This window comes from Temnothorax nylanderi, unplaced genomic scaffold (genome assembly GCF_030848795.1).
Source record: "Temnothorax nylanderi isolate EJ_2023f unplaced genomic scaffold, tnyl_v1.0 TNYL_tig1066_pilon, whole genome shotgun sequence".
NCBI classification, from domain to species: domain Eukaryota; kingdom Metazoa; phylum Arthropoda; class Insecta; order Hymenoptera; family Formicidae; genus Temnothorax; species Temnothorax nylanderi.
Genome location: NW_027250128.1, coordinates 1 through 11,069, shown reverse-complemented (window position 1 = coordinate 11,069; position 11,069 = coordinate 1). Strand labels below are relative to the sequence as shown.

Here is an 11,069-nt window from a genome sequence, read left to right as displayed (position 1 = left end):
AGCAGCAAATCGGTTCGTTTTCTATCGTATATCAATGATATAAATTGAATCGTTTGAAAACCTTCTACTTTGCATATGTTTTTATAAGGTTAAAACGATAGACATCTTGTCGATATTTATACGGACTTAACCGAACCGATACATCTATCGTTTCTTATCAGGATTTTCTGACATATCGTATATCAATGATATAAATTGAATCCGCATCAACCAATCGGCGATTAGTTCGCGACAATGCCGCTAGGTCGCGCATGATGGAAAGCGTTACTCGTATTTAAAATACATCCAGTCATAATATATAAGCAGACCCCCTGCGAGGCAAAAAGCAGAGAAATCCAGTATCGTAACTGGAGCGATCTCTTCCTATAAGGACCTCCTGGCGGTAGCCGCCCCGGACACCGAACACCGAGCCCAGTGGCCTCCGACTCCTGGCGCTAGTTGCCCCGTTCCCGGCGTTCTTCAAAATGATAAAAACCGATTGAAAGAAATGAATCGGTATGAATCTGATTCCTATTCGTAACGATTGAAATGGATTGACTAAAACCGATTCAAACGATTCATTAACCATATTAAAAACGATAGAAACTGATGTGCAGTTGATAAGACATTTACGATAGGATCCCAAGTATTTTGTAACGTGAGTGTTCGAGATTACGCTCGCGTTGCGCCATCTCATCAGATGGCAGCATCGATCGGGTATCGACAGGCCGGATCGACGCGGCAGCTTGCGCAAGCACGGGCGCGCTCATCGCGAGCTTCTCCCTAGCTTCAGAGAGAAACATGTCCGCGTTGTGATCGTACGTACGACGTGTGCTCTGTGAGTTCTGTTCGTAGAACTGCATACCGTGCCGCTCGCAGTGATTGAAGCTGCCAAGAGACTGTAAAGTGTAAAGAGACCGCTCACCCCAGCCAGCTCTGGTACATCAACACGACGACTCAGGCTCACACGTGCGCGAGTGCCGACCGCCACGTGTCTCAACGGCTCACGGGCGAATCACCACGAGCGAGGCAATTCATATAATTGTCTCGCGCATCAAAGACTTATCATTCATACACCGCTCATCATTTCTCAGGTCAGATTGTATATATTTAGACGCATTAAAGACGGCTCAGACTGTGGTCTGAGTTACATTAAACAAAAGAAAGAATTTGTTAACACCCTCCACGCGCGTCCTTCTCATCCCGCTACCATCGCCGGGATTAATCAGCGATTTCGCGAACATTTGGTCCTTCGAGCCGGATGCGTGGAACTTATGGTGTAACTCAGACACAGATCACGTGAAAGGGGCATGCCCTCCGCGATGTGCCACGTAGACATTATAGCGCTGTCGCGAGTGAAAGACAGACATTCTCGCGCTCGCTCGCGAGTGTTACACGAGTGTTCACGCGCCCTCGCGAGTGTCACATAAACAGTATCACGTGCTCAATACATGACTCTCGCTTCGCATAGCGCTTTCTCTCGCGTTCCTCGAACGTTCTCGATTCGTGCAGCATTTTCTTACACGTGTCTTGACATTTCTCAGGTTTCTCATCGTGAACAGCTCAGGGGCGGCTCATCATGACGGATCCCGCCAAAACCGGGACGGGAGGGAAGACCTCTCCATTACTCGAGCTGCCGACCGACAAGCGCACTTCAGAGCGTCAGGCCTCACCGGTGCGGCTGTCTCACCGGAGATTCTCTCAACCCGTCATGGGAGATGCTCGTCGAGCGATACGAAAACAAACGCCTGCTCATTCAGTCGTATCTGGACCAACTCTTTGCCAGCTCAACACCAGTGCAGAGAAACGCCGCATCACTGGACAAGTTGCTCAACACCTTCAAGGAAGGAATAAAGGGCCTGCAAGCCTTGGGCGTCTCACAGGATCTGGGAGACAGCATCCTGGTGTACCAGCTGTCCAGGCAGCTGGATCGCCAGACGAAGGAGCAGTGGGAGACGTCCCTAGGAGCAAAACGCGAGTATCCGCGATTCGAGCAGCTCGAGCAGTTTCTCACCTCTCGAGCTCGAGCACTCGAGAGGATAGAGTCCACGGTCAGCTCAGGGAGCACGGTCGCCTCAACATCCAGGCGTTCGACAGCTCACCATGCGGCAGTTCAACCGGCCCGCACGGAATCATCAGACGGCTCCACGGTGTACCCGTGTGACTGCTGCAACGGCACGCATTTCGTTGTGACGTGCACAAAATTTAGGGATCTCTCACCGGTCGAACGACAGAAACTTGTCATCTCACGGAGGCTCTGCTTCAATTGCCTCGGCCGCCACAACGTCCGCTCATGTAAGAGCTCACGGGGGTGCAAGAAGTGCACCAACCGACACCACACGATGCTGCATGAAGCTCATCAGGCGAACTTATCAGCAAAGCCGAGCACCAGCTCAGCTGCGGCAGCTCAATAGGAAGATGGTGCAATCGTCGCTCACTCCTCTTTGGCCCGCTCATCACACTCAACCTTATTAGCTACGGCCCTGGCTCAGATAAATTCATTTGTGACTACTCAGCGCGTACGGCTTCTCATCGATTCAGGTTCAGAACTCACCTTCGTCTCTGAATCACTCATTCGTCAGCTCAACATTCCTCGTCATCATTCTGTCATCATCATTACTGGAATTGGGGGCGAAAAGTCAACTCAAACTCGAGGAGTTGCCTCACTCCAGCTCCGCTCACTTTACTCAAGATCAGACGTCATCATTCAAGCTCACATTCTGCAGACGTTAACCAACATCTTGCCATCATTCAACGCTGCACCACAGGAATGGCCGCATCTCACCAAGTTAATCTTGGCCGATCCAGACTTTCTCACACCACGGCCAGTGGATATCATCATTGGAGCTGACTCATATGGGCAGATCATCAAGCCCAACATCATCAAACAAGATCCATTGATGCCAATTGCGCAGCTCTCAATTTTTGGATGGCTCGTTCTCGGACCTGTCGACACATCATCATCGGCATCTGCTGCAGTGCACCATGCCTCGATTCAGGAGAGAGAAGATGCTCTCGACGAGTTGCTGGCGAAATTCTGGACACAAGAAGAAGTGCCTGCAAGTAATACTCATGATCTTACGCCTGACGAGCAAAGATGTGAAGAATATTACAAGAGCACTGTTTCGCGGGACTCAACAGGTCGCTACACGGTTCGACTTCCGTTAAAATCATCACCTGATACTCTTGGGGATTCGTATCACACTGCGCATCGATGCCTGCAGGGCTTACTAAGAAGGTTCGCACGAGATGACAACTATCGACGCCTGTATCATCAGTTCATGACAGAATATCGAGAGCTCAATCACATGACGGAGGCTTCACCCGTTTCCAGCCAGCACGCGCAATATTACTTGCCACATCACGGCGTGCTCAAACCAGACAGTGCAACCACAAAATTACGTGTGGTGTTTAATGGCTCGAGTGCATCTACATCCGGCCGCTCACTCAATGATATCATGTATACGGGAGCCAAGTTGCATTTAGACGTCACAGACGTTTTGCTCTGGATTCGACAGTTTCGGCATTTAGTGGCAACTGACATCACCAAAATGTACAGGCAAATCAACGTACATAAGGATGACTGGAATTTACAACGGGTTCTCTGGATCGACAAACAACTCAAGGAAGTGGAAAATTATCTAACAACGGTCACGTATGGTACCAAGGGTGCCCCGTTCTTAGCAGTGCGAACACTGCTGCAACTGGTGAAGGATGAAGGCCATAAGTTTCCCCTTGCAGTGCCGCCACTCACTGAGGGTCGATATGTTGACGACACCTTTGGAGGCGCCGACACAGTTCAGCAGGTAAAGGAAATTGCAGTGCAACTGAAGAATTTGTGCATGGCGGGCGGTTTTCCATTATCAAAGTGGCACGCGACTCATCAAGATGTGCTCACTGCGGTTCAAGCAGAAAAGGAACAGGGCTCGCAAATTGCATTTGACGATTGCACAACCAAAATCCTCGGATTAAACTGGCTTCCTCACGAAGATTCATTCACATTCTCAACAAGGATCTCATCGCACACCACTCAGTTCACCAAACGCCTCGTTTTGTCTGAAGTGGCTCAGATATTCGATCCACTAGGCTTTGCATCACCAGTAGTGATCAAGGCGAAGATGCTCTTGCAGGAGCTATGGCTTCATAAGCTCCGATGGGATGAACCACTGCCATCCCAGCTCTCATCACGGTGGCTCACTATCAGAAAAGAACTCACCAGCTTAAGCAGAATCTCAATACCTCGATGGTATAACACATGGAGTACCTCGTCAGTGGAATTTCACGGCTTTTCTGATGCTTCTCAACTAGCAATGGCTGCAGTCGTATATATCACCGTCCGCAGCTCAAACGGCGCCACGATTTCATTGGTGTGCTCCAAAACTAAGGTAGCACCGCTCAAACGGCTCACCATCCCGAGACTTGAACTCTCCGCAGCACTGCTGCTCTCAAGGCTCATGCAATACGTTCAAGCCACCTTGAAGTTGAACGTTACAGCAATTCACCTGTGGACGGACTCTGTTGTGACACTCACGTGGATCAAATCTCATGCATCGCGCTGGAAGGATTTTGTGAGAAACCGAGTTTCTCAGATTCAAGATCTCACTGCAAAGGCACACTGGAGATACGTACCTGGTACATCCAATCCAGCCGATTGCGCATCACGAGGATTGACTACTTCTCAACTTCAAAGCCACTCATTATGGTGGACGGGACCACCGTGGATACTCACACCTGAAGCATGGCCATCACAACCCGCGCTGTCGGACGAGTTGAGCTGCAGTGAGGCCCGTCCTGGCATTGCGCTACATGCAGCGGCATCTCAGTTGGAATACCACTGGGACCTCATATATAGGTACTCAACCCTCAATAAATTATTGAAAGTAACAGCTCTCTGTTTCAGGTTTATCTCTCTCTTGAGAAAGCGCCGAGCCAAGTCACTGGACTTGCACTCAGCTTTGGAGAAGGCCAGACTATTCTGGATCAAGGCTACTCAAGCGGCATACTTCACGCATGAGATCAAGATGCTCACGGCCAATTCGAGACTACCACCTACTCACGCATTCAGTCGATTGACTGCGTACATAGACGCTCAAGGGGTTATCCGAGTTGGCGGCCGCCTCAACCAATCAGCACTAGCTCAAGACAACAAACATCAGGCGATTTTACCTCGCCACTCACGGTTCTCAACTTTAATCATCGCCCACGCCCATTTGCGTACTTTACATGGAGGAACACAGCTGACATTGGCTCATGTCAGGCAACAATATTGGATCATCGGCGGACGGGCTCCGGTGAAGTCTCATATCTTACGGTGTGTCGTGTGTGCTCGGCAGAGGGGGATCCGTGCTCATCAACTGATGGGCCAACTACCTCTCTCTCGGGTTACGCCGTCACGTCCGTTTGCTCATACAGGAGTCGACTATGCCGGACCGCTCACCATCAAGACATGGAAGGGACGAGGTGCGAAAACATACAAGGGATGGATCTGTGTGTTCGTCTGCTTTTCCACCTCCGCACTTCACCTCGAAGTAGTCAGTGACTACTCATCAGAAGGATTCATAGCAGCCTTCCGAAGATTTGCAGCGAGAAGGGGAATTGCTCAGACCATGTACTCGGACTGCGGGACAACTTTCATTGGAGCAGACGCCGCGCTCAAGAAAATGTTCGTCCAAGACGCTCAAGAACATCAACGGATTGCTCAAGTGTTGCAACTTGACGGCATAAGATGGGAGTTCAACCCACCAGGTGCTCCACACATGGGGGGCAAGTGGGAGGCGGTTGTAAAGTCCGTGAAGTTTCATTTGAGACGGACTATCGGGGAGACTCTACTCACGACGGAAGAACTAACAACGTTGCTTACGCAAATAGAGGCCATTCTCAACTCAAGGCCGTTGGAACCGTTGAGCGACGACCCTGAAGACGTCTCAGCGCTCACCCCAGGTCATTTTCTCATTGGAGGTCCACTCACTACCATACCCGAGCCATCTCTGATCGACCTGGCAACCTCGCGACTATCTCGGTGGCAGCTCATCCAGCAGCATGTTCAACAATTTTGGGCGCAATGGTCGGCGCATTATCTGCAACGCCAGCAGGCGATATCCAAGTGGCATCATCCTACCCATTTTATCAGGATAAAGGATCACGAGTAAGGAATCATCAACAAGGTTGCTGATGGCGGGCGGAATGTTCGAGATTACGCTCGCGTTGCGCCATCTCATCAGATGGCAGCATCGATCGGGTATCGACAGGCCGGATCGACGCGGCAGCTTGCGCAAGCACGGGCGCGCTCATCGCGAGCTTCTCCCTAGCTTCAGAGAGAAACATGTCCGCGTTGTGATCGTACGTACGACGTGTGCTCTGTGAGTTCTGTTCGTAGAACTGCATACCGTGCCGCTCGCAGTGATTGAAGCTGCCAAGAGACTGTAAAGTGTAAAGAGACCGCTCACCCCAGCCAGCTCTGGTACATCAACACGACGACTCAGGCTCACACGTGCGCGAGTGCCGACCGCCACGTGTCTCAACGGCTCACGGGCGAATCACCACGAGCGAGGCAATTCATATAATTGTCTCGCGCATCAAAGACTTATCATTCATACACCGCTCATCATTTCTCAGGTCAGATTGTATATATTTAGACGCATTAAAGACGGCTCAGACTGTGGTCTGAGTTACATTAAACAAAAGAAAGAATTTGTTAACACCCTCCACGCGCGTCCTTCTCATCCCGCTACCATCGCCGGGATTAATCAGCGATTTCGCGAACAGTGAGTTTCTGATGGAGTATCGTAAATAAACGATTCACTAACCGCATTAAAAACGATAGAAACTGATATGCAGCTGATAAGATATTTACGATAAAATTCCAAGTATTTTGTAACGTGAGTTTCTGATAGAGTACCGTAAATAAACGATTCACTAACCAAATTAAAAACGATAAAAACTGATGTATAGCTGATAAGACATTTACGATAGAATCCCAAGTATTTTGTAACGTGAGTTTCTGATAGAGTACCGTAAATAAACGATTCACTAACCGTATTAAAAACGATAAGAAATTTTTTATCGTTTTCTATCGTTGGCGGTTATCAGGGAAGTTATTATTGAAAGAACCTTACCGTAAAGATACTTGTTTCACTATAAAAATAATTTTAAATCAAAAAAGTTGACAGTTGTGTTAGATATTGCTGTTGTTTTCGCTTTCATTGAATTAAACATATGGCCGGTATTCATATAGTCGGATCTTAATTTCAAGATCGTCTTAAGTAATATCTTAAGATGCTAATACGGCTGTGTGATTGGTTCATAACATCTTAAGATCGTACTTAAGACGATCTTAAATATAAAATCCGACTATGAATATCGGCCATAATGCGAAGTATCAATAAGATCGAAGAACGCAGTTAAAGGTGAGAATAATTTTGTACAAATACGAAAAATTCTTAGATTATCACAATAAACCAGAGGTAACTCAGAACAAAGTATATGTGTAGTGCAAGCTATTATAATGAGATTCCACTGCAAACGACTAGACAAATGCAAAACTGTAGTTACAAAGAAAAAAATAATAACCTGATGCTTTGAGTAACTTTTTAAGTAAATAACATATCACATAGATCAGGTTAGCAATAGGAAGGTATTAGAAAGAATTAAGAATAAATATATGTAAAATAATAAAGAGTAAGAGAGATAAAATGGTAGAGGACACCTGTTGAAAGACAAAAAGATTAGTTTGCGATGGAGACAGATATTAGAGGCAGAGATAGGAATAAAGAGAGGTAGAGATAGACTCAGATTATAGATTATTGTTCGCAAACAGTCAAAGACATAGGATGCTCTACTTTCAGGGAAATGCGTAGGTTAGCTCAGGACAAGAAAGGATGGAGATACGCGTCCAACCTATCTTCAAACTTGGTGATAATAATTGATAAATAGATGTTGATGTTTAACTTCATTCTTATTACTTACAAAAAGTTTTTTCTTATTTCCATAATCTTTCACATTCGTGCAGATTTAAAAGAAATTGGCTACAATGTTCTCATGAGATCAATGTGCAAATGGAATAAAAATAGTGCGTGTACGTGTATATAATATAGAATCTTTTCAGCTAAATAAAAAATTTACATCTTTTTACTTAATTTTCATGATTTAAAAAAAATCAATTTTATCAGTATTAAATTAAACCCTAGCTCACTACATTTCGGTCCAGTATATCGCTAAATCTATATTTATATTTATTTATAAGTGTAAGTAGGTAACTTTCAATAAACCATTGAACCTCAATGTTGCTTACATCACATAATTACATAATTAATCTATATATATTTTTAACATTATACCCAGATAGCACAGTGAATTCCTAAAATATTCCTAAACTTTTCTTTTTTCTGAACTGCAATTCTTTAAGAATTCATGAAAGTATACTTTAAGAATGATTTAGAAAGTTACATGCACCATAATTCTAGTTCCCGAAAACTTCTTAGAGTATTCATTTTGAATTATTTCCTATCAACAAAATGTATACTTTATGGATTCAAGAGGATTATCGTTTTTGCCCGTTCTAGACTGGAGAATGATCCTACTCGCGGCTCATCCTAGTGAGTAGTGTAAACGGATAGAAATCATGGATAATTAATCAATGATTTTTATCCGTCTACACTACTCATTAGGATGAGCCGCGAGTAGGATCATCCTCCAGTCTAGAACAGGCATTTCAGAACAGAGAGAGGATTAAGGGTGCGTCATTAACGCTAATATCTTTCCGAACGCGCCCTAAAAGAACCCAATAAAAAATAACAAATTATATTGATATAATTTTACATTATTATTTTTATTGATATAAAATAAGCTCGGTCATATATTTATTTAATAATACTAGCGTTGCGCTGCGTGTCAAGTTCACGGCAAACAAATACGTAATGCCATTGAAGGCTGTGCGATCTAGCTCGACTATGCGCGTGTCGACGATGGTGATGGACTCCAATCCTGAAGGCCCCGAGCCCGCAGGGCGTTCGGTCCCAATTGTATCTCGCAGGCGTTCTCGATGCGCAGATGAGCGATATTGACCCAAAGAACTGCTCGTTCGTCAATTTAGTGCATTTATGGGTAGTAAATAAACAAATAATGAAGAAGATTAATGGAAAAGTCGCATTCTCATACTGCGTTTAGTTATGCACGATCTCGATCAGGTTGTCCATCTGAAACATAAATTTCACACACACACACATATTATATATATATCTAATATATGAAGAATATAATGAAGTATTCCGTACATTCCTTTAGACATTAATTTTAATTTCTTCAAATCTATATAATACATTGTAGCACATGACGTACAACAATGGTTGAAACATTATCAAAATTAGAGTCAGATATCGGATTATCGTAGAATCAATCAAGAAATTGAAATTGCTATGATTAACTTACGATGTTCTTTCTTGTCCCCTTTTTTGCACGATCTTTTGCATGATTTAACCATGATTGTATGGCATCTTCTATTATATGTGTCGTTACTGCAATCTGCAAAACTATTATTTAAATTATGCTCATTTTCCAAAATATTTTCGATAAGTTCCTCTTGTATATCTTCATTAGAGTCATTGGAATTACTTGAATGATACAGGGTGTCATTAAGATCTGAGAGTGAATTTTCTATTTGTCGCTCTTCGATGTTTTTTTCTTTACTTCCGACGTCTAAATCCATACAATTTCTTGCTTCAAGGTCATGATTTTCAGAAATATCTGATTCATCGATACCAGTTGCAATTAAACGTAAACGTCTATTTTTTTGCCATTGTGATAACTCGTTGAATGGTTTCACTCTACGTTTCATTTTTGCTAAGCAATATGATTATATGCATGCAAAAGTAAATTTGAAAAACTTACTTTTATTATCTGTTTGTTATCGTTTGGTAGGCAATTCTGTAATAATAAAGGTTATTAGTTAATAATAGGTTAATAATATATACATATAGTTAATTAACCAAATTTAAGTTAATTATATTTGTTCAGGAGTGCGGTAGTCAAGCCCAGTGAGGTGGCAGCACCTCCTGGACGATCGTGCGGATCGTTTCGAATAGCGATGGCACGTGATGCTAGCATGCTCCGGCCTTCGCCTTGCCGATATCGCCGGCATTCCGGCAGTTACTCTCTTGCTTTCGTGAACAATGGCAGTCTAAATTCTAACGCTCGCGTAATCATTTATTCTGTCGGGCACTCAGTAAGGATAAACCTCATCTTTGAGGCCAATGGACCTCATTAAGATTGTTACGCGGATTAATTAAACTGAGGTCCAGTGTCTCGTTGGTTAATCTGGTGAAACGTCTCATTTTCTAAAGCCACGTGGCTGCTGATTGTAATCGGAACGATTCAACTCACGTTGTACTCTACGCAAGTAAATCAGTTTAGCACGGTACTCATCGTTGTTGTATAAACCGCTCACGCTCGGTTAATTAGTACTTAACGCTGTGTATATAGTGTATATAGTGATTTACGACTCTGTGAAAGAAATAAATCCTGAAACTCAGTGCCGATCTGTTCATTTCAATTACCCCGTTGTATGATCTACTCATCCGTGTGTTAGCATTCTATCAGACAAGCTCATTCTCAAACAATATTATAATAGAAGAAAGAACTCTCTCTCTGATATTGAATAGGAATCATACAATTGTAAAAAAGAATGATACTACTTATTATACATGCAATTATCTATACTATTATTATAAAGCAACAGGGTTTGCAGTTTTTTTGTTCGCTATGATCTCGAAAACCAATGGACCAAATTTTTACCAAGCCTATATGAAATAGGGGTAGAATTTTCCGGGGAGTGTTATAGGGTGTATAGTTTTTCGTTACCGATCTTTTGGAAACCGGTTTTTGTAATTTTTTCAATTTTTCGGGAAATAATTGACGGAATCTCAAAGAATTGTATATAAAACAGGGGTTGAATTTTCCGGGAAGTGCCATAAAGTGTATAATTTTTTGTTACCGATTTCTTTGGAAACCGGTATCAGAAGTTTTTCGAATTAGCCTTTTTTTTGTTCGCTATGATCTCGGAAACCAATGGATCAAATTTTTACTAAAAGTATATG

At 43.9% G+C, this 11,069-nt stretch overlaps 1 protein-coding gene and 1 long non-coding RNA gene across 2 annotated transcripts; one reads left to right on the top strand and one right to left on the bottom strand.

Moving 5' to 3' along the window:
- The first annotated feature begins 1,697 nt into the window (after positions 1-1,697).
- On the top strand, positions 1,698-6,128 carry LOC139786524 (uncharacterized). Its single transcript, XM_071725680.1, has 2 exons — positions 1,698-2,274; positions 2,521-6,128. The coding sequence occupies exons 1-2, from the start codon at positions 1,698-1,700 to the stop codon at positions 6,126-6,128; spliced, it is 4,185 nt and encodes a 1,394-aa protein (XP_071581781.1).
- A 2,659-nt stretch (positions 6,129-8,787) lies between these two features.
- On the bottom strand, positions 8,788-9,684 carry LOC139786525 (uncharacterized). Its single transcript, XR_011722328.1, has 2 exons — positions 9,406-9,684; positions 8,788-9,173 (listed from the first exon to the last, which is right to left on the bottom strand). It is a non-coding gene; the product is annotated as an uncharacterized lncRNA (long non-coding RNA).
- Between the last annotated feature and the right edge of the window lie 1,385 nt (positions 9,685-11,069).